Here is a 23,186-nt window from a genome sequence, read left to right on the forward strand (position 1 = left end):
ATGGGGGCCCTGCAGTCCCAGCAGTTTCGGGGTGGTTCCTTTCGCCGCTCCAATAACAGAGGCACCTCAAGGGGTCAGGCATCACAATCCACGCCATACTATAAAAGCAACACCCAGACCTCATACACCAACAAGGGTAGAGGTGGTTACCGGGGCAACAACGTCAAAGGCAGAGGACGTGGAAATAACAGCTCCAGGTCCTCCACCGCCAACAAACGGTGAAGCCTTGTCACTGCCCCCCGACCACACAACACCAGTCGGGGGGGAGACTCCAGCAGTTCCTGCCCGCGTGGAAATCCATCACCACGGACAGGTGGGTCAAATCTCTTATCCAATACGGTTACTGTCTGGAACTCACTTCCACTCCGCCAAACATACCTCCAAGAACCCGTCCTATGTCTGGCGAGCACTTGCACTTGTTGCAGCAGGAGGTACAAGTCATGCTGCAAAAAGGGGCAATAGAGCTCGTTCCACTGCAAGAAAGGGGAACAGGGGTTTACTCTCTGTACTTTCTAATCCCCAAAAAGGACGGATCCCTCAGGCCCATCCTGGACCTCAGGCCACTCAACTGGTACATTCTGTCAGAACATTTCCATATACTCACGCTGCAGCAGGTTCTCCCTCTGCTTCGGCAGGGGGACTTCCTGGCTACTCTGGATCTCAAGGATGCATACTTTCACATTCCCCTGCATCCTTCACACAGGAAGTACCTCAGGTTCACAATTCAAGACCAGCACTACCAGTTCAGGGTTCTGCCTTTCGGGGTCACCACAGCGCCCAGGGTCTTTACAAAGTGCCTGGCGACTGTGGCGGCGCATCTAAGACGTCAAAACATCCACGTCTACCCCTACCTGGACGACTGGCTCATTCAGGCAAAGTCGGAACAACAGTGCGCCGACCACGTGTCCCGCACCATTCATCTCCTGCACGATCTGGGATTCTCACTGAATTACCCAAAATCCCATCTCCAGCCCGCCCACATACGGCAGTATCTGGGCGCGACAATAAATTCAGTGCGAGTCGCCAGTATTCAGACGCTGATCCAACGATTCAGACCTCAGCACTCGCTTCCAGCGAAGGTGTTCATGCAGTTGATAGGCATGATGGCCTCCTGCATCTCCATTGTCCCGCACGCGAGGTTACATATGCGTCCGCTCCAGGAGTGCCTAGCAAGTCAGTGGACTCAGGCTCGCGGGCAGCTAACAGACCTAGTGTTGGAGAGCGGTCGGGCGTACAACTCTCTGCATTGGTGGAATCCACAAAACCTTTGCAAGGGCCGACCGTTCCAAGAGCCTGTACCACAGATTATCCTGACAACGGACGCTTCTCTCCAGGGATGGGGAGCGCATGTACGCCACTACACAGTGCAGGGACTATGGACACTACAGCAAAGGAAGATGCACATCTATGTATTGGAACTGATGGCGATCTTCATGGCCTTAAAGGCATTCAAAGTACATCTGTGCAACAAGGTCGTGTTGATCCGGACGGACAACATGACGGCCATGTACTACATTCAGAAACAGGGGGGCACACACTCTCCGCAGCTGTCTCATCTGGCTCAGAGCATGTGGAAGTGGGCCATTCAAAGGAACATTTTCCTGATGGCAGAACATCTCCCAGGCAAAGCCAATCAGATGGCGGACCTGCTCAGCAGGCACAGCCACCAAATGCACGAGTGGGAGATACATCCATCAGTACTCCAACCGTACTTCCAAAAGTGGGGTCATCCAGAGATAGACCTGTTCGCCACAAAGGAGAACGCAAAATGCCAAAGCTTCGCCGCCAGGTTCCCACACCCGCAATCGCAGGGCAATGCGATATGGATGAACTGGTCAGGCAGATTTGCGTACGCTTTTCCCCCGGCACCTCTGATACCGCTGGTGGCACGCAAGCTCAGGCAGCACTCGATGACTCTCATCCTGGTTGCTCCAACGTGGGCTCGCCAACCATGGTACACCACGTTTCTGGAACTTTCCGTGGTACCGCATCAAAGGCTTCATCTCACACCCAGCCTTCTGACGCAGAGCCATGGCGACATTCAGCACCCAGATCCGCAACAGCTCAACCTGGCGATCTGGCTCCTGAAGTCCTAGAGTTTGGCTACCTCAATCTTCCCCCGATTGCATGGATATCATTCGGGAGGCAAGAAAGCCCACTACTAGAGCATGTTATGCGGCTAAATGGAAGCGGTTTGTCGTTTATTGTGCAAACCACGACATTAACCCGCTGGATGCTTCCATTCAGAACATCATATGTTACCTGTTCCATCTGTACCAATGCAATTTGGCGTATTCTTCCATCCGCATTCACCTGTCTGCGATGGCAGCGTACCTCCAGAATAGGCAACACCTATCACTTTTCAAGGTTCCTGCTATCAAGGCATTTCTGGAAGGACTCAAAAGGGTCATTCCACCACGGACACCACCAGCTCCAGAATGGAACCTCAATGTGGTTCTTACAAGGCTGATGGGTCCTCCTTTCGAGCCACTACACTCTTGTGAGCTTCAGTTTCTGACTTGGAAAGTGGCTTTCTTAGTAGCAATTACATCGCTACGGAGGGTTAGTGAATTGCAGGCCCTCACCATCCAAGAACCTTTTTTCCAAGTCCATGCTAACAGGGTGGTGCTCCGCACTAACCCTAAATTTCTACCCAAGGTTGTATCTCAATTCCACATGAACCAGACAATTGAGTTGCCAGTGTTTTTTCAAAACCCTGAGTCGCTGGCGGAGCGGATGCTCCACACCCTTGACGTTAAAAGAGCCCTAATGTACTACATTGACAGGACAAATGATTTTCGAAAAACTAAGCAGCTTTTCGTTGCCTTTGCATCACACCACAAGGGTAACGCTATTTCCAAAGCTGGTATCGCTAGGTGAATCGTGAAATGTATTCAGATCTGTTACGCTAAGGCTAAATGCACTCTGACAATTCCACCAAGAGCCCACTCCACCAGAAAGTTGGGGGCCTCTATGGCTTTTCTTGGGAACATTCCCTTAGAGGATATATGTAGAGCAGCCACATGGTCTACCACACTTACATTTACTAAACATTACTGTATAGACGTGCACTCTAAACAGCAGGCAGCTGTTGGTCAGGCTGTTCTCAAAACACTTTTCCAAACTGCTGCAGCTGGCACGGGCGGCTGCCAATAATAGGAGGACTGCTATGTATTCTATGCACAGATATGAATTCAGCAGCCCACATGCCTCGAACTGCAAATGCTACTTACCAGTATGCATCTGTTCTTGGCATGTAGGGCTGCTGACATTCATATCGCCCGCCCTCCTCCCCGGCGCCTGTAGCAGCCCCTGGTGCCAGCCAGGAACCGCAAATCCAGCCCACTCTGCACCTGCCAAGCCCGGCCCGTGCCAGGGTGATCCAAGACCATGAGGACGTCCCCCTGGTGACTGGGACCCGAAGTTCAGTGCCCAAAGTCCCTCCTCGACGTCCCAGACGACGCCTGCAGCCTCAGAACCAGGGACCCCCCCCAACCGCGACCAGCTGGGGGTAAGCTTTCCTGATGCCAAAAGACACCCCGGCGCCCTACAGTCCCCTGTGCCTTCCTTGGGATACCTACCTCTTCTCCAGGATCCCAACTTACCTCTCGAAGCGGTGGTCTCACCTGAAAAATCTCCATCCCTGAGCATGCAGCCTTTGCCCCCTTTTTAGGTTTCTGCGAACAGATCGTCGCAGCTAAACTCTATTGCAATCGTTTCTGCTTTCAAGGAGTCCAGGGAGACAGGAGACAAGTGATGTGGGCGTAAACGGATCAGGTCACGCACACACACACAGACCCCTCCCCCCCGCTGCCTCCCATATACACACACAGAACTCCCCCCCCCCCCCCCCCCCCCCCCCCGGACTCACCTGGCGCTTTTGACGCGACTCCCGAGTGGAAGCGGACGCAGCGTCCCCAGCGCACCCTTTACCTGTAGCAGCCGCCTCTGCTGACCCGGAAACGCTTCAGCCGGCTCCCCGCCCCCGGTACCCGGATGTGGGAGGTAACCATGGGTACGTCATGGTTCTTAATCCGAGAGACGTACATACAATACTGCACACATTCGTTAACATCTTGTCTGTCAGAGGTTTCGCTGCTTCCTGTACGGTGCTTTTCTCCTCATGTGCCAGATAAGCTTGCACTGCTTCTGCCTGTTTTCCCTTGGTGCGATGGAACCTTGCACTACTGCTGCCTATACTGTACTGTATCTGCCGTGTGTGAGGAAGTCTGTGCTTAAACGTCTGGTGTAGTAAGCGAATAGAGTACTTCTCTTAACGATAGTGAGCCTCTTGTGCAAGTAAAACATGTGATGTCGATGTGTTAGCGGCACCGCCTGTAGGGGAATCTTGGACTCTGACTGCAATTTTCTGTAAGGGGGTGATTGGGCGGCGGATGGATGGATGGATGAAGGCACCGGTGGATGGAAATGCAGATGTGTGGATGAATGTAGGGATGAACGGTTGACTGGTTGATGGTTCCACATCCCTCCTAGTCCTACGCATGAATCCATGCATAAGCTCTGCTTATGTTCCCATCAACAAAGTAAGAACAGTCCCTGCAGCACAAATACAACACAAACACTTGCCCTCCACACCCCCTACACGCAGATCTTCAAGTGGCTTATAATCATAAGTTTCCTATCTGTCTCTCATTTCACATCACTATAGACAAAGTGCAGTACAACAAACATAGTCCAAACACAACTGGTCACTACACATGACATTTGAACATTCCTCAGCAGAAATACACACTGTTCCATTCAAGCGCTCCTGCAGAGTAGCATGCTACCTAACTGCAAATAAGCTTTGGCACCATGTAAGGAGTATGAAGCGCTATGTGCGGATGTATGTGTTGGGGGATTGATTTTCCAGTTCATAAATATGGACTTAAATATGCGTTCGAGGCATGTGGGCTGCTGAATTCATATCTGTGCATAAATCGCCGCCTAGTGTTGGGTCCGGATGATTGCACATTGTTGTCCTGGAAGAGTCTTCGAAGTATCACGAGATAGGTGGCTCCTCCCCTGGACTACAGTGCGCATGGGCATCGCCCCCGCCCCAGATTGTTTTTTTCCGCCATTGGGTTCGGATGTGTTTCGGTTCCCTCTGTCGGAATCGATAGTTGTAAAACTTTTCTAACTCGAGACCTAAAGGTCTTTAGGCTGGGCGTCGGTATCGTTTCGTTCGGGGTTTGTCTGTTCTCAGCTCCGAACTCTTGCTACCCATCCACGTGCTCTCGGCGCGGACGGGCCTACTCGACGCTCCAGACATGGAACGGACTCCGTTCAAAAGGTGCCCGGTGTGCACCTCCAAGTATTCACACCTCGATGTGCACCCTGTGTGCAACAAATGTTTGTCACCGGACCATGATGAGGCCAGGTGTATGGCCTGCTCGAAGTTCCGGTGCAAGAAGACTCTAAAGATTCGTCGGGCCGCTAGACTCCAGGCCCAGTTATCGGCAGCCTCTGCGCCCCCGCCGGACGACATCTTCGAAGAATCTGTTGAAGACGACGATGTCATGCGGGTTTCGGACTCTAGCCCCGCGTCTGAGGGGGATGCCTATGACGCGGGAGACGAAGACTTTGACGAAGCCGGCGACGAGGTAGGGGACGACGATGGGGCAATTGCCACCGTGGGGGACTGCTCGGAGGAAGAGCGTCCCCAGACTGACTCAGGGGTCAATCCCCTTCATGCGGCCCAGGTCAAGGGATCGCCTTCGGGCCTTACCCAAGACCTCGTTACTAGTCCAGCAGCCCCGCCTCCGGGCCCGGTCACGGACATTTCTAAGGCGCCACTCCCGTTAAGAAAAACGAAAGTGAAGCCATTGGGATCCACTCCTCCGGTTTCGAAACCGAAAGTGAAAGCTGCACTGGTGCAGAAGGCGTCGTCTTCCAAAAAATTCAAAATGGCCGACCTGAAGAGCCGTGCCAAGATGGCCGACCCGAAGGCCTCGGGATCGACGCCGAAGACTAAGTCGACCGACGCGGCCGCGTCGGCGCCGAAGATGGTCGAGGTCAATGACCCGAAGAAAGCTTCGAAGAAGCGTCAAGGCGATTCCACGGCTCCGCCCGTCGGGGACAGGGACCGTGAAGTGTCGGCTCCGAAGACATTGCCTCTCGCCGACCCGACTCCCAACTCGGGGAGAACGCTCGAGCCGGTCAAGCCCTCCACGGCCTTGACGAAGAAGGTCGCGGAGTCCCTGCAACGGATTCGGAAGGACGCTGTGGTTCCCGAACCAGGGGATGTGGTGCCGAAGCACACAACAAAGCCCACAAAGGCGCAAACGCCTATCCGCTTCACCCTGCCGCCAAAGTCGGCGCCGAAGGCTTTCGCTCTGAAGCATGGGGCAGGTGTGCCCTCGAAGCAGGTGTCGACGCCCGAAGCGGCACTGGTGGTGGCGAAGCCTCGGCTCCAGCCGCTTGCAGAGGAAGAGCGTCGAGAGGTCATCATCGACGCCAATACCGGAAAACTGTCTCTCCTCAAGAGGAAAATCACCACGGAGCCGGTGTTGGAACATTTTCGTATTCCTCTCAAAAATAAGAAGGATTCTGCGGGTCCTTCGGCCCCGATGGAGCCTGCCTCTCCACAAGCTTTAGAACATTCGCCACCGCGTTCCACCGCAGGGGATGGTGACGATGAGGAGGTTGAGTACAACTATCCGGCATACTCTGATCCGGAGGAGGAACATGAGCCTTGGTCTGCCGGAGGCGACCCGGACGACCCGCAATCGGGTCAGGAACCGCAGCTCTTTGCTGCAAAGACCTCACCGACGGAGGACTCGGCAGCCTTCAACGCTTTGATTGAGCGAGCTGCAGCTAACCATGAGGTCGAGCTGCACTCAGATCCTGTGGATGTGGACTTTTTGTTTGACACTTTCTCAGTGGCTGAAAAGTCAGTCAAGACATTGCCAATGCTCAAGGGAGTGCTAAAGCACGCGACTGAGGTCTTCAAAGAGCCCACCCGGGCGTGTGTCATCAATCCTCGCATTGACAAAAAATATAAGGCAGCGCCCTCGGATCCAACATACATCAAGGGACACTTGCCACTGGACTCGTTGGTGGTATCCAACGCACGCAAGAGGGCGAACTCGCAGACCACTGGTGACGCTCCTCCCCCAGACAAAGAGTCTAAAATATTTGAGGCCTCAGGGAAACGGATTGCTGCACAGGCAGCTAATATTTGGCGTATCTCAAACACGCAGGCCCTACTTGCACGCTACGATAGGGCTCATTATGACACCATAGAAACACTGCTGCAACACTTGCCTGACCAGTACAAGGAGGCAGGGGAAATGTTAATTCAGGAAGGAAAGCTCATCACAAACGCTTCCATCAAATGTGCGCTGGACGTGGCTGACACAGCCTCCAGGGCAATCAACACTAGTGTGTTGCTGAGAAGACATGCATGGCTTAGGATATCAGGTTTCAAACCGGATATACAAACAACCATCCTGAACCAAACAGTTAATCCTGACCACCTGTTCGGCCCTGAGGTGGATGCGACACTGGAAAAAATGAAGAAAGACACAGACACTGCTAAGTCTATGGGGGCCCTACAGTCTCAGCAGTTTCGGGGTGATTCCTTTCGCCGCTCCAATACCAGAGGCACCTCAAGGGGTCAGGCATCGCAGTCCACACAGTATTATCAAAGTAATACCCAAACCTCCTACACCAACAAGGGTAGAGGTGGCTACAGAGGCAACAACATCAAAGGCAGGGGACGTGGAAACAACAGCTCCAGGTCCACCACCGCCAACAAGCAGTGACGCCTTGTCACTGCCCCCGACCACACAACACCAGTCGGGGGGAGACTCCAGCAGTTCCTGCCCGCGTGGAGATCCATAACCACGGACAGGTGGGTCAAGTCTCTTATCCAGTACGGTTACTGTCTGGAACTTACTTCCACTCCACCAAACATACCTCCAAGAAGCTGTCCTATGTCCGGCGAGCACTTGCACTTGTTGCAGCTGGAAGTTCAGGTCATGCTGCAAAAAGGGGCAATAGAGCTCGTCCCACTGCAAGAAAGGGGAACAGGAGTTTACTCTCTGTACTTTCTAATCCCCAAAAAGGACTGATCCCTACGGCCCATCCTGGACCTCAGGCCCCTCAACTGGTACATTCTCTCGGAGAATTTCCATATGCTCACGTTGCAGCAGGTACTCCCTCTGCTTCAACAGGGGGACTTCCTGGCTACGTTGGATCTAAAAGATGCATACTTTCATATCCCCCTGCATCCTTCCCACAGGAAGTATCCCAGATTCACGATCCAAGACCAGCACTACCAGTTCAGGGTTCTGCCGTTCGGGGTCACCACAGCGCCAAGGGTCTTTACGAAGTGCCTGGCGACTGTGGCGGCGCATCTACGCCGCCAGAACGTCCACGTCTACCCTTACCTGGACGACTGGCTCATTCAGGCAAAAACAGAACAGCAGTGCGCCGACCAAGTGTCCCGCACCATTCATCTCCTGCACGATCTGGGATTCTCTCTGAACTACCCGAAATCCCATCTCCAGCCCGCCCATGTACGACAGTATCTGGGCGCGACAATAGACACTCTGGCAGCCACTACGCAGCCAAATTCAGTGAGAATCGCCAGTATCCAAACGCTGATCCAACGATTCAGACCTCAACACTCGCTTCCAGCGAAGGTGTTCATGCAGTTGATAGGCATGATGGCCTCCTGCATCTCCATTGTCCCGCACGCGAGACTACATATGCGTCCGCTTCAGGAGTGCTTAGCACGTCAGTGGACTCAGGCTCATGGGCAACTGACAGACCTAGTGTTGGTGAGCGGTCGGGCATACAACTCTCTGCATTGGTGGAATCCACAAAACCTTTGCAAGGGCCGACCATTCCAAGACCCTGTGCCACAGATTATCCTGACGACGGACGCTTCTCTCCAGGGATGGGGAGCGCATGTACTCCACTACACAGTGCAGGGACTATGGACACTACAGCAAAGGAAGATGCACATCAATGTATTGGAACTGATAGCAATCTTCATGGCCTTGAAGGCGTTCAAAGTACATCTGTGCAACAAGGTCGTGTTGATCCGGACGGACAACATGACAACCATGTACTACATTCAGAAGCAGGGAGGCACACACTCTCCGCAGCTGTCTCATCTGGCTCAGAGCATGTGGAAGTGGGCCATTCAGAGGAACATCTTCCTCATGGCAGAGCATCTCCCGGGCAAAGACAACCAGATGGCGGACCTGCTCAGCAGGCACAGCCATCAAATGCACGAGTGGGAGATACATCCATCAGTACTCCAACCGTACTTCCAAAGGTGGGGTCATCCAGAGATAGACCTGTTCGCCACAAAGGAGAACGCAAAATGCCAAAGCTTCGCCGCCAGGTTCCCACACCCGCAATCCCAGGGCAATGCGATGTGGATGAACTGGTCAGGCAGATTTGCGTACGCTTTTCCCCCAGCACCTCTGATACCGCTGGTGGCACGCAAGCTCAGGCAGCACTCGATGACTCTCATCCTGGTTGCTCCAACGTGGGCTCGCCAACCGTGGTACACCACGTTTCTGGAACTCTCCGTGGTACCGCATCAAAGGCTTCATCTCACTCCCAGCCTTCTGACGCAGAGCCATGGCGACATTCAGCACCCAGATCCGCAACAGCTCAACCTGGCGATCTGGCTCCTGAAGTCCTAGAGTTTGGCTACCTCAATCTTCTTCCCGATTGCATGAACATCATTCGGGAGGCAAGGAAGCCCACTACTAGAGCTTGTTATGCGGCTAAATGGAAGAGGTTTGTCATTTACTGTGTTAACCACGATATTGACCCGCTAGATGCTTCCATTCAAAACATCATTTGTTACCTGTTCCACCTGTATCAATGCAATTTGGCGTACTCTTCCATCCGCATTCACCTGTCTGCTATGGCAGCATACCTCCAGAATAGGCAACATCTGTCACTTTTTAAGGTCCCTGCTATCAAGGCTTTTCTGGAAGGACTCAAGAGAGTCATTCCACCAAGGACCCCACCAGCTCCAGAATGGAACCTCAATGTGGTTCTTACAAGACTGATGGGTCCTCCCTTCGAGCCACTGCACTCTTGTGAGCTTCAGTTTCTGACTTGGAAGGTTGCTTTCTTAGTAGCAATTACATCGCTACGGAGGGTTAGCGAGTTGCAGGCGCTCACCATCCAAGAACCTTTCTTCCAAGTACATGCTAACAGGGTTGTGCTCCGCACTAACCCTAAATTCTTGCCCAAGGTTGTATCTCAATTCCATATGAACCAGACAATTGAGTTGCCGGTGTTTTTCCAAAACCCAGAGACGCTGGCGGAGCGGATGCTCCACACCCTTGATGTTAAGAGAGCCTTGATGTACTACGTGGACAGGACAAAAGATTTTCGCAAAACCAAGCAGCTTTTCGTTGCTTTTGCCACACACCACAAGGGAAACGCTATCTCCAAAGCTGGGATCGCTAGGTGGATCGTGAAATGCATTCAGATCTGTTACGCTAAAGCTAAGCGCACTCTCACTATCCCACCGAGGGCCCATTCCACCAGGAAGTTGGGGGCCTCTATGGCTTTCCTAGGCAACATTCCCTTAGAAGATATCTGTAGAGCAGCCACATGGTCTACCACACATACTTTCACTAAACATTACTGTGTAGACGTGCACTCCGAACAGCAGGCAGCTGTTGGTCAGGCTGTTCTCAAAACACTTTTTCAGACTGCTGCAGCTGGCACGGGCGGCCGCCGCTAATGGAGGGGCTGCTATGTATTCTATGCACAGATATGAATTCAGCAGCCCACATGCCTCGAACTGCAAATGCTACTTACCAGTATGCATCTGTTCTTGGCATGTAGGGCTGCTGACATTCATATCGCCCACCCTCCTCCCCGGCGCCTGTAGCAGCTGCAGTATTTATATATATATATATATATATACATACACTCATAGCATGGTCATCACTCACATACTTCACTCCATCTCTATCTGGGGATGGAGGCGATGCCCATGCGCACTGTAGTCCAGGGGAGGAGCCACCTATCTCGTGATACTTCGAAGACTCTTCCAGGACAACAATGTGCAATCATCCGGACCCAACACTAGGCGGCGATCTATGCACAGATATGAATGTCAGCAGCCCTACATGCCAAGAACAGATGCATACTGGTAAGTAGCATTTGCAATTTGATGGCAAGTGGACAGATTTCCTCATGGGTGTAATACGATGGGTGTGCTGATGGATGAATGGGTGGATCGATAGATGGGTGTGCTAGTGGATGGATGAGTATATGGTTGCTGAATTGATTAACTTTTATAGTTGAAATCTGGTAAACAATCTGTGAATGTTTGTGATAGGATTTTTTTAGTGCAAACCTAGTTGGGGAACAGAACGACGCCAAGTTAGTAATCCTAAAACTGTTGGAGGTATAGTGCTTTCACTTTATTTAATTTTTAATAAAACTGCACGTATTGCCTTTTTGTCCTTGAACTTGCCAGAATCTACCTCCTTCAGAGTTGCAGAGTGTGCTAGTGACGTCAGTAGGCTTGATTGGAGGAGCACGGGGATTGCCCGGGGAGGCATTGCTGTATTTTGTGTTTTGGCATGTTGACGAAAGACGAAAGTGGATAAGGTGTCCTTTGAGTGGCAGTCCTACTGCTGGTCTTCTGAGAGGATAAAGTGAAGGATGCCTCAGAGTTGGCAGAGTGTTGATGTACTGACTCCTATCCGACATGGGCATTCAGCGTCTCTTCTTGGGTTGAGGGTGATCCTCAGGTGCCTTGTGTGCAGAGCGTAACAACTGGCCAAGATGACACGTGCCAGTGGGGTGGTCGGTGTGGCTTTTCCACCCCAGTCCACAGGTTGTTCCTGGAGCATGTTTCAAGAGGCTCATGCCAGTCTGTGATTCAGCAGCAGGCAGGAAGGTTTCTCAGCGCTTGAACTAGTTTCTGTGGTTGTTGATGCTCAGATTGAATGCATTGTCATTCTGGATGCATGCTAGAATATCGGTGTCTGAAATGTCATCTCAACATTGTGCCCTAAATATCATCTAAAACATTATCACCCCATTGGGTGCAGGCTCTTATTGTTAACTTCGATTGGGAGATAATTTTACAAACAATATTTCGGTCAATAATTTGACGACTATCTCCTCGCATGATGTCAGTCTTGCACATTCACTTCCGAGGGGGGGGGTAGTAGTCACCATCAGTACTTGCGGTGGGGGTGGAGTAGATAATGTAGAGACGCTTCATCTGAGTGGAGTCTGACAGGAAGCACATAGTCTCCTCAGCCACTGTGATTGGTTACGTCAGAAGTAGATGAGCAAGGGCCAATAAGAGTGCGAAACTCAAGTTTCTAACCTTATGGATGATCTTGAGTGGTTGCTGTGGTATTTTGTTTGCGCTGGCGAGTTTCGTGTTGTGTTTAACCTTATATTTTGAAGATGGATTAGTACTAGTCTTATATAGTTTAGTACTGTTTCAGGCTGGTTTAAGTTGGCGATCTATCTCAGGCTGAATCACTTATCCAGCACCGAGATCTGGGCTTACATCCATTGTTTTGTTGCTCACCACGTCACTCCACTTTGGACCAAGACTTATGCAAAGTCTGGACCCTGCTCCCCATGGGAGCAGTCCAACCCGAAATGCCAGGCCTGGTCCTCCATGGACCGGAAGCAAGCATCCTGGGACTGTATTCAGGGTATCACCCCTCATTAGCCAGGCTAGCTTGACGCCAGTGGCATGGTAAGCACAGGACCCACGTCTAGGCATACCTGTCCCACTCGGGGTGACAAATGCAAACAAGCATTTGCAATGCAATAGGTCTCGCATTATTAAAGTTTGAGATATTGGCATTGCTAAATAATGCAACACCAATAGCTCCAACTTTAATAATGTGAAACCTATAGCATTGCAAATGCTTGTTAACTTTCCCATTGTCTAACGTTGAGCGCCCGACGGCTCCAAAGCACCCTGTACCCAGCTGCCCGAGTGCTGTTGGAAGTGCAACCTCTATTTATTTATGCGTTTTTATATAACGCAGACTTTACCCGAAGGTGTCGGAGAGCTTCACAACAGGAACAGAACTGATACATGAGAACATTACAAGTGAACAAAATTACAAAAGCAAACGTTGCATTACATGAGGCAAAAGTGACAATCGTGAGCAAACAAAATGCAAGAGGTAGCAAACGGTGCATTACAGGAGGAAAAAGTGACATGTACAGGTTACAAAAGCGTACAAAGTCTAACTAGAGGTATAATACTGCAAAAAATGGAGGACACTCAAACACAAGAACAAACGTTACGTAGGCAATGGTGGCACTTGTGCAAGTATCGAAAGCAAACAAAATGTAAGAGGTAGCAAAAAGTGTGTTACAAGAGAACAAACACAGGTAAAAGGGTAGTACTGCAATAAATGGAAGACTCTCAAACCACAAGAACACACTGGGAAGGCACTTCCATAGTCATGGAGAATAGAGATTTTCTATACTAAAAGGTCTTCCTTCAGATAATAGAGAGAGCATGAATTAACTTTGGAAGTGTCTTCGAAGGTGGAGAACTTTGGGGTCAGTTTTGAAGGCCTGGGAGGAGGTGGTGGTCCGGAGCTGAGGCGGAAGTGAGTTCCAGATTCTCACTGCGTTGCCTGAAAAGGATTGGGCCATCGATCTTTCCTTCTTGAAAGTGGGAGGTTCATGCAGTAGATTTTCTGCATTTCGTGATGGTCTTGAGCCTCCAGACAGTTTCAGTTTATTCGCCAGGTAGCGAGGAGAGGAGGAGTGCAAGGCTCTGTGGGTGATGCAGGCAGTCTTTTAGATAGATCTTGCTTCGATGGGAAGCCAGCGGAGGGTGGATAACATGGGTGTGATGTGGTCGCTTCTTTTGGCCCCATAAATGAAACGAGCTGTTGAATGGAGAACAGACTTAAGGGGGGACAGGTGGGATTTGGGGAGGCCAGTAGGAAGAGAATTGCAGTAGTCCAGTCTGGAGAGGACAAGCGATTGGACCAGGTTTTTAAGGTCCTGCTCCGGGAAAAAGCAACTAATCCCCCAAAGAAGGCGCAGTTGGTATCGAGCAGACTTTGCAATTGATTTAACGTGGGAGAGTAGATTGAGTTTTGTGTCGAGTATGACACCAAGGGATTTTGCGCTGTCGACAATAATGGGTTTATTGTTATGTAGATTCATCTGGTCCATCCATGATTGAACTGGTGGAGGAGAGGAGGAATTCAGTTTTGGACGGGTTCAGAATCAGTTGATGTGTTGACATCCAGTTTTGAATGGAGTCCAGAGTAGAGCTTAGGACGGAGAGATTGTGAGAGGAGGCAACCTTGAGGTAGATTTGAGTGTCGTCTTCATAGAGATGATAGTGGACCCCGGATTTCTCCAATATTAGGATGTCTTTCATAGATTCACATGCTTGAATAATTACCCGTCGTCTAAGTGGGAGTCCCACGGTACATTAAAAAAAATTATATATATATATATATATATATATATATATATATATATATATATTATATGTGTATATATATATATATATATATATAATATATGTATATCTGTGTGTATATATGTGTGTGTGTATATATATATATATATATATATATATATATATATATATATATATATATATATATATATATATATATATATATATATATATATATATTTCTCTCAAACTGTAGCCCAGCTCCAGGAACCAGAACAGACGACCAAACTAATCCGCTAAGGCAAGTTGCAATTTTATTGAGGCAAAACTGACGCGTTTCGGGCGGATGCCCTTGTTCAGTCAAAGCTTTACCCACAATGCCTGTATTTTTAAAATGCTGGTGCACAATATGTGATACATTTAAACATAGAAGAAATACTGCTGTTGCGTATGTATGGCATAAATGAGTATAGGGGAGGTCAGATGCCCATTAATCATATAAAATTCATATGACTGAATAAATTCATTTTGTAAGACCAGAAAGTTTCTGCATGAATGCTTAAGCACGGTCAGAACAGTATAATCTCAAAGCCCGTAGTGTGCAAATCATCGCAATATGTAAACATCACTCTAAATATAAATAAGACAGTTCTAGTTAAAACGCATATTTTAAATACGTAAAAACATTTTTAATACAAAAATAAATTGTTCTAAAAACTGTTTCATTGGTGATGTGCAATTTCGCGCAATGTAAACACACACTCTGTGCAAAAAATTGTTAATAAATATTATACTGTTGAGACCTTGAGTCTAATTTACAATCCTGCGGGGACATCTGGAAATGATGGCAACCCCTCTTTTGCTAATCATGCCAATGCGATGTCTGCTCTCCTTAATGTGCATTTAAATCTACAGTTGCGGTGATCTGGGCCTCATGATCCGGCAGGCCACCCACTGTCGGTGAGGGGAGGGAGTGGTCACACAGTCCTGTTCAGTTTGGCAGCGCCCAGTAGCGGCCGCCGTTCCTGTTTACTGTGATGCGTTCAGTCAGTCCGGGAAGCGCGGGGAGGAACCAGCAGTCGTGGCACCACCGCTGCACTGCTTTTTATGCCATGTTAACAGTCTGCATTTTTCTTATGACCAGTTCTGGATGTGGCGGGCACCTTGATGCACTGCTTGGGCATTCACGAATAGCTTACCGCAAGCCACAACCCCTTGACCCGCTTTCGAGAAGTAATGTGCCAGCATGAAGACGATGTCTGCAGGATAGTGTGGGCGGCTGTCTGAGCTCGCTCGAGCTGTGGCTATCTTGCAGTCCGGCAAGCTCTACCCCCTTTATATTACATATTTATTGCACTCTTGCTTTTTGACGCCCCAGCTTATTTTTCATTTTTAGTTACCAATTCAGGCAACATGCTTGAATTGGTAAAGTAAAAAAAGACTGCCAGAAACCCACACACGCGGCGGTCATTTTGAAATGATTTATACGATGTCTGCTTTGTGCACATTTGTCGTGTTGCACCAGGAAATCTTGAGCGTCCATGACATTGTGTACCTTTTTAATTACTTTTTTCACTGTTTGTTTCTTTTTACTCTGTCGACATTCTTTTTACTTTGTTGACATGCGTGCCTTTCTCACTAGTGTTGCTCCGACATGTAATTTCTTGAGATTCATTCATGTTTTACAACCAATGGGACCAGTATGCACAAGAATAGCTCTGTTGCAGTACATTGATCTTTGATGGGAGCTAAACCCCATTAAATCCTATAATGATCCCAGTGCAGAATGTGTACAGGACAGTTGACTCTCATAGGCAAGAGATCAATGCCCATCAAATGATTTTGACTCCAGTCACCTTGAGCGTCTGCCCAGCCGACCCATTCAAAGCGGTGGCCTTGACTTTCACCATCGTTTTTACCAACAGATTCTTTTTATTTTCCAACCTTTTATTATTTATACATGGGTACAAAAAACATGAAAAGCAATTAGGTAGCTATACTCTAATATTAGAATAGTACCCAGTTCATTGGACATTAGTAAGCAGCCTCTACTGACAAGTTTTTGAGAGAGAATATAATAACTTTATAAACCTAAAATTATCCTCCTTCCTTTGCACAAATGCATAAGGAATGCAACCTACCCAGTGTGTATCTTTATGAATTCCTAAATTAAAGCACACTTTATTAAAACTTAAACTTTCCCATTCACAGAGCAACTGATTTAAGATGCTAATTCCCCCACATGCAAGGATCACATGGAATCCAACTTATGACAATTCCTTAATTATCCTTAGTCGCCGTTTATAAATAGAATTAAAAACCAGCACTGGCGTTGCCAATAGGTTTCGCATTTGGAAAGTTGGAGCTATTGGTTTTGTAAATGACATTTTATATTTATATATTGTTATTGACAATGCCAATAACGATATATAAATATAAAATGTCATTTACAAAACCAATAGCTCCAACTTTCCAAATGCGAAACCTATTGGCAACGCCAGTGCTTGTTACTGAGTAGTGTGTCCTCACTTTCCATTTACCCGTGAAAACAATTCCTCTGTGGGAAAAAAACTGTGGAACAAGTACTATTTAAGTGATGGATATTTCATTTACTGACTGTCTGTGAGCAAGGGCGGATGACCGAAACTCGTCAGATTTTGGAAACTCTTACCTAAATAAACTTCGTGCCAAAAGGAAACGTTGGACTTGCGTGGTTTTTGGTTGTGGTAATCGGCGTGTTGAGAGACTGCAGCTGTTGGGGATATGGATATATATAATTATGTAGTGATCCGCTGTAGAGAGCGGAGTTAATTCATTTCAGTTCTCTATGGAGGGAGTATAACCTCGCACCCACACAGTATTATGAATACGTAAAATTAAAACATGAGTGGCAAACAGAGGGAATAGATACAGCACATGTTCCTGAATATAGCTTACTGGAGGCGAGGTTACTCATGGGTGGACTTGTCAAAGTTTGTTTCCTATACTTGTAGCTGAATCACCAACAATGCACCCGACACCATAAAGAAGCTCAGAACACACTCTGAACGAAACTTGTGCGAGGTGGATGGTAAAGACTGGGTAGAGACCAGGATGCACCTGAGATTAGTGGTAATTAAGGCTGATACAATACAAAATATTGCGCAGTCTACTACGATAGAGCCCAACTCCACAGGTTCGGGCAGGCGGAATCGCTTAAAACTGAGATGTGTAGAGCAGAGGGGCATGTTTTGTCACACACTCTTTGGAGTGCCCAACAGAAGCTGCCTACTGGACTGCTGTGATTAACAAATTAGCAAACATCTTTGCAGTGTCCTTCCCAATGAATACTAAGTACAATCTGCTAGGTATCCCAACGGAGGTAGACCTCACAAGAACCAGACTTCAGTACTGTAATTTGGGCCTCGTGTCGCCAAGGGAAACTTAGCCAATAAATGGGGGCACCTGAACCACCAACTTTGGAAGAATGGAAAAGGGACATGGACATGTATATGACTGCTGAAAAGGTTACGTATCAGGCTAGAGGTTGTCCCCAAACGTTTGCCAAGATCTTGGGCCCATGGAAGAAACACTATAGATTTAATGAGATGGAAGCTGTAGATGAAACTACGAGTCAAGGAATATTGTCATGTTTGTTATTGCAATGTTATATGTGCAGGGGGCAAGTTCCTATAACATGTATGCTACATAGATGCAATGCAACTGCTTATGACTATACTTGACCCACCACATATATATGCCAGAGTTATACCTTGGTCCTGCCATATTGTTATATGTGCCTGTGATCTGTTTTCTGATTCTTGAAACTGTAAGGAAACAAAGTGTGATTGATATATATATATATATATATATATATATATATATATATATATATATATATATATATATATATATATATATATATATATATATATATATATATATATATATATATATATATACTGATTCGCGACTGGTCGTTTTGGAATAAAACTTAATCTTTGATCATTATCCCACGTAGTCTGTGCCTTTCTTTGAAAATAGTAGAACCAGGACTGGAGATATATAATATATTCTCCATCTACTCCCCCCTCCCCTTTCAGCCCCAGTTGCCACTGGGATGCAGCGCGCCTCTCAGCCCCATCCTCTGGCATCCAATTCCATTCTCACATTTGACAAACTCCCAGAATAGGTCCGCCATTCCATGCATCCTTGTGATTTAGCCACCAAGAGATTTCCATGCTCATGTCTGGGGATGACACCACTTGGTACCTCTCCAAAGGGTTTGAATTTTCGAGCATTACAATACCAATAATGTAGGGACTCTAAAAAAACAGCCTGGCTTGATGAAGCTAGTAATCTAATGATCCATGCTAAGATAACCTCTGTTTTGCTAGAATCGACACAAGTTCTTATTTTGAATTTCGAAATAGGAAGCAATAGTTGAGATTGAACAGAGTACACCTGAAACCCTAAGAATTCTATGTTCTGGCATCAACACTTATTTCGCAGTATTGATCACCAAGCCTAGATTTTCCCAGATCCCTACGGAATCAGTAATGGAAGCAGGAGACCCCTGCCTAAACAATTCCTATGGTTTGAATGTCAAAACAATGCACAAACATAACAAACACATTTGTCAAACACACAATTTATTAAATAATTTATAAACTAAATGAATTAAACATCAACATTTTTATTTCAATGTGAAAGTTGAAGCTTTTCTAAATGTGGTTTTATTTAAAAAAAAAAAAAAAAAAAAAGCTAGACTCCAGCATGTCACTTTCTTTTTTAGGTCCTAAAGCATGCTCTCTTTTTGTTGGTGTACACAGTGCTCAGTTGGGGCCACCGAACATGGATTCTAAATTTTGTTTGCTGTACTTGCAGTGATCTCAAGAATGAAGTGAAGGATAGCAGCTTAATCTTTAACCTGAAATTTCAAATTCGTTCACACAGTGTTTTAGCATTTAGAATTTTGTTTTTTATTTTAATACTTTATTAATCTGGAAATATTTTATTTTCTGACAACCTTGGAGAATCCCCAAACCTGGCATTGCAGGTTAAGGACCACTGTTCTAGAAAGTCTATAATCTACAGGAATGTTGTCTTTCAATCTCCCCCGCAATTCTAGTTATTTTCTTGTGCCCCCACCCATTGTTCTGCAGACCTGCTTTCTGAAAATTCTGATGTTAGTTTGTAACTTTTCAGCTAATTCATCATGACATGTATTGCATCCCTGAAATACTGTTATTGCCCGAGCTACTATATTTGTATTGTAATTTTCTGAATTCTTCTTGCAACACATTGTTTACCCAGCGTCCACTTGAATATTATTTTTCCATTGTAATATTTATTTTATATTTTAAAAATGTTACATAATGCTGAATGCTTTAAAACAAACATCAAAGACATTAAACATAATTCTATTACAGAGAGACCAGTATTGGGCCATTGAAGCCGAAAGTATTCAACGGTATCCAGGGAAAACATGGTAAGTACTTTCACAATTGTGTGCAAATTAAAATAAAAGTATATCGCCTGAAAACCTCTACTTAAATCCTCACCTCCAACACTGAAGTTTTCCTGCTCTTCTTGGTATAATACTGAACTCTCATAAATCTTATCTTTGCTCACTCTCCCAGAGTGCCTTGGTGGATTTTATTTTACTCTCCAGTGTTTACTATCTTAACTCATTTTTCCCTTTTGTTGCAACATTTTCTCAGCAATCATTCAGCTTGTTGATTTTGGTGGTCCCATCTCAATGCACTTTTTCCAATGTATTTCTTAATCCATTGTCCACCGCAGGCATGTTTTCAACATTAAATTGTGTTAAGTCTGATAAGGATGGCTGTTAGTCTTGTGGAATTTAGTCTGTTTTAGCCTCAGTTATTGATGCTCCATACGCTTAGGAGCCAATTACTCCTATACCGGATGTCACAAATATTTTATAATCAGCCCCTGCAGTTTGGGTGTCTGCTGAGCAGTGAGTAACCCATGCTTCTGCCATGATGGAACTTGTGGCTTTTCCAGAGAACATAATGTACCATTAGAGTCATCACGTCGCCTGATACTTGTCAGATTTCACATCAGTTAGCAGACGAATGCCGCCCACAACATAAGTGAACATCAGTCTTTCATTTAATCATGGTATGGAGGAGATGTGACTGAAATTCAAAAACTTCTTAAATAGGGAAGTTAAATATACACCACAACATGTTCTATTATCTTTGAAACACTACAACCAAAAGCCTCTAATGTCCTTGCTAATTGAGTTCTTGCAACAGGCAAGCACTTGTGTTTCCATCCGAAAACAGAATATGCCTCTAGTTAGATTTCATTGTTGTAGACCAGTCCATAGTCTACCATCATCCACTGCTTCCACTGCTTCACCAGACAAAGGAAGTAGGAATTTGATTTGGGAAAGCATAAGGTTTCTAAACTTGCTTAGCCTCTCTAATATGTCTTTGTGAGATTTGTTAGTGGTTCACTTGACCCCTTTCCAGGGGGCAAAATCAGAATTGTAAAAAATATTGTAAAACTTGTAAAAACAGTCTCCAATCAGATTTTCACATCAGCAAATGACACAGGTATTTCTGTCTATCCTTATTGCCATGACATCTCCATATACTTCTTATCATGGCTATACATCTTGGAATGGTAACCTGATGCACAACAAAAAGCACTGTACCTTCTATTTTCTGGTCCTACTCAAACTGAAGACCACAGCAGGTAGGCTAAAAAAAATTGTTCTCAAATAAGCAATACAGGAATGATTGAGCACTAGAGCAGGAAGGAGGCAAGATGTTGGCTGCGTGACCGCTGCGAGAGTCACTCCCTGGCCGCTATGCGTTAAACTTGCGGAACCCATGCCGAAGCCTTATTCGAAAAGCTCCATGTCTAAAAGTTGTGGGGAGACTGAATCAGAGCCTGGATGAGCATGCAGCAGTTTCTCAAATCGCTATTGCGACGAGCAGCGGAGGTTTTTGACATCTGTGTGCAGCGACTTAAAAACCGGACGTACCAGTCGGCTGTGAAGGCTCTGCCTGCAGGGAATCTTCGGAGAACCAGCTTGTGCAGGATGGCCCCACGGAAAGTGAAGGCAGAGGCAACTGGCACCAAGACTCTTCCTGCTCCCAAGCAACCGGCTGCTCCAAAGGGGCCAGATGCTACTCGCACACCTGGCCAGAAGGGGTTGGAGAGCGTTGGCAGTACTCCCGGCAGCGTCTCGACAAAGTAGCAGCGAGACCAAAGGTACAGACGGTCCCCGGGATGTTCTCCGTAAAAGGGGTAAGCGGCAGACCGGCTAAAATACTGCTTGAGGACAAGTTGGTAAATAAACCTCCAGTGTGCGAAGGAGACTTAGACACAGTAAAGGATTTGCCTAAGATACCGCCTGAGAGTACAATGCCTGAAGCCTCCAGTGCTCCCAATGCCCAGTTGGGGATGCTTGCAATATCAGGCTTAATGAATGTGGGGAGCAGGAGGGGGCAGCACTCAGTGATATAGCACAGATGGACAATACGGATTTGGCTGTATTTACAGAGCCTAATAACTATAGTACCGACCTAACCGTTACAGCCAAGGTAGGAGATAAAATCCCAGGTACACCCGACGGGGAGAACTTTTTCTCTCCAACTGATGAATCTGTTCATATTAATGATAGTGATACTGAGAACACCGAGCTTGATGCTTCTGGTGATGACAGCAACAGCCCCCCCACAACAACAGATACTTTGAGGAGGGTAGTTAATTGCACCAAGAGAAAGAGCTTTAATGGTTTGGAGAGCAGAAGCTTTCGCTCTGATACCAGCCAGCATGAGCATCTTCAATGGGACTATCCGGCCACCTTGCTTGATACAGGAATGGGTCTTTGTTCAAGGACCCAAAGGCTCCTGGTAATAAGACCAATCCTGCCCCCTCTATGGGATTAATTTTTGCCACACTTAAATCAATGCAGGTAGAGGTCCGCCAAGAGCACAAAAGACCACAGCTTGCGAATGAAAACGTTCAGGGTGCGATTCGCAAGACAACAAAAGTTTGTACAGAAATTGTCGCACGAACCGCTGCCTTGGAGGAACGTGTGGAGGGGCTAGAGACCGGGCTAGAGAGTTCTGAGCAGAAAACCACCGCAAATGATGCTAGAATGGCTGATCTACTTTAGAAATTGGACGAATCTGAAAATAGGCAGAGAAAAAATAATTTACGATTGCTTGGCGTAGAAGGGGATGATATCCGTGGGTTCGTGCTGAAACTATTTAAGGCCGCCTTTCCCGAACTATCACACTGGAACTGGGAAGCAGAACTTCAGCGGTTGCATAGATTCCCATTGATGATAAAAAAAAATATTGCTGGCCTTAATATGAAACCTCGAGCTATCCTAAGTATTTTTGGAACTTTTTATTGCATCAGGCATATTTGGAAAAGCAAGACCAGATGCCAAAAGATCGGCTGAGGGTAAAACTTTCTTTGTACGGCTGGATTTCTGCCACACAACGGTAGAAAGAAGATGAAGGCTTCATCAAATGATAGCCCCTTCCAAAAACAGGGCTGTGAAGTATATCTAATGAACCCAGCTCGCTTAAAAGTTATCGGCCAGAGGAAAGTTAGGCTATTCACCTCAGAGATCCAGGCGCAGAACTATCTGAAGGATCTTATAGGTGGTTGAAAAAGGTGCTATTCTGTCAAAGGATGTGAATATACTGTTCATGGGGTTCTAGCGCTTTGGGATTTTCTTTTGTGGTCGGGGAGTGACTTGGGAGTACAGCGGAATGCGGGAGGCATCACACGGGTCTGAGGACCTTTT

General features: G+C 47.0%; 1 protein-coding gene across 5 annotated transcripts in view; it reads left to right on the plus strand.

The window, feature by feature from the left end:
* The window catches only part of SCAF11 (SR-related CTD associated factor 11), an 867,779-nt gene that overhangs the window by 143,959 nt on the left and 700,634 nt on the right, over positions 1 to 23,186 (plus strand). For all 5 annotated transcript variants that reach the window (XR_015295546.1, XM_086919086.1, XM_086919088.1 and 2 more), the window contains exon 6: positions 19,816 to 19,874. Coding sequence is in view for 4 of the 5 variants with exons in the window: in XM_086919086.1 (XP_086775212.1) it covers positions 19,816 to 19,874 (59 nt within the window). In the remaining variant the exon portion in view is untranslated. The remainder of the gene's footprint in view (positions 1 to 19,815; positions 19,875 to 23,186) is intronic.

This window comes from Lissotriton vulgaris, chromosome 1_1, assembly GCF_964263255.1.
Source record: "Lissotriton vulgaris chromosome 1_1, aLisVul1.2, whole genome shotgun sequence".
Classification (NCBI taxonomy): domain Eukaryota; kingdom Metazoa; phylum Chordata; class Amphibia; order Caudata; family Salamandridae; genus Lissotriton; species Lissotriton vulgaris.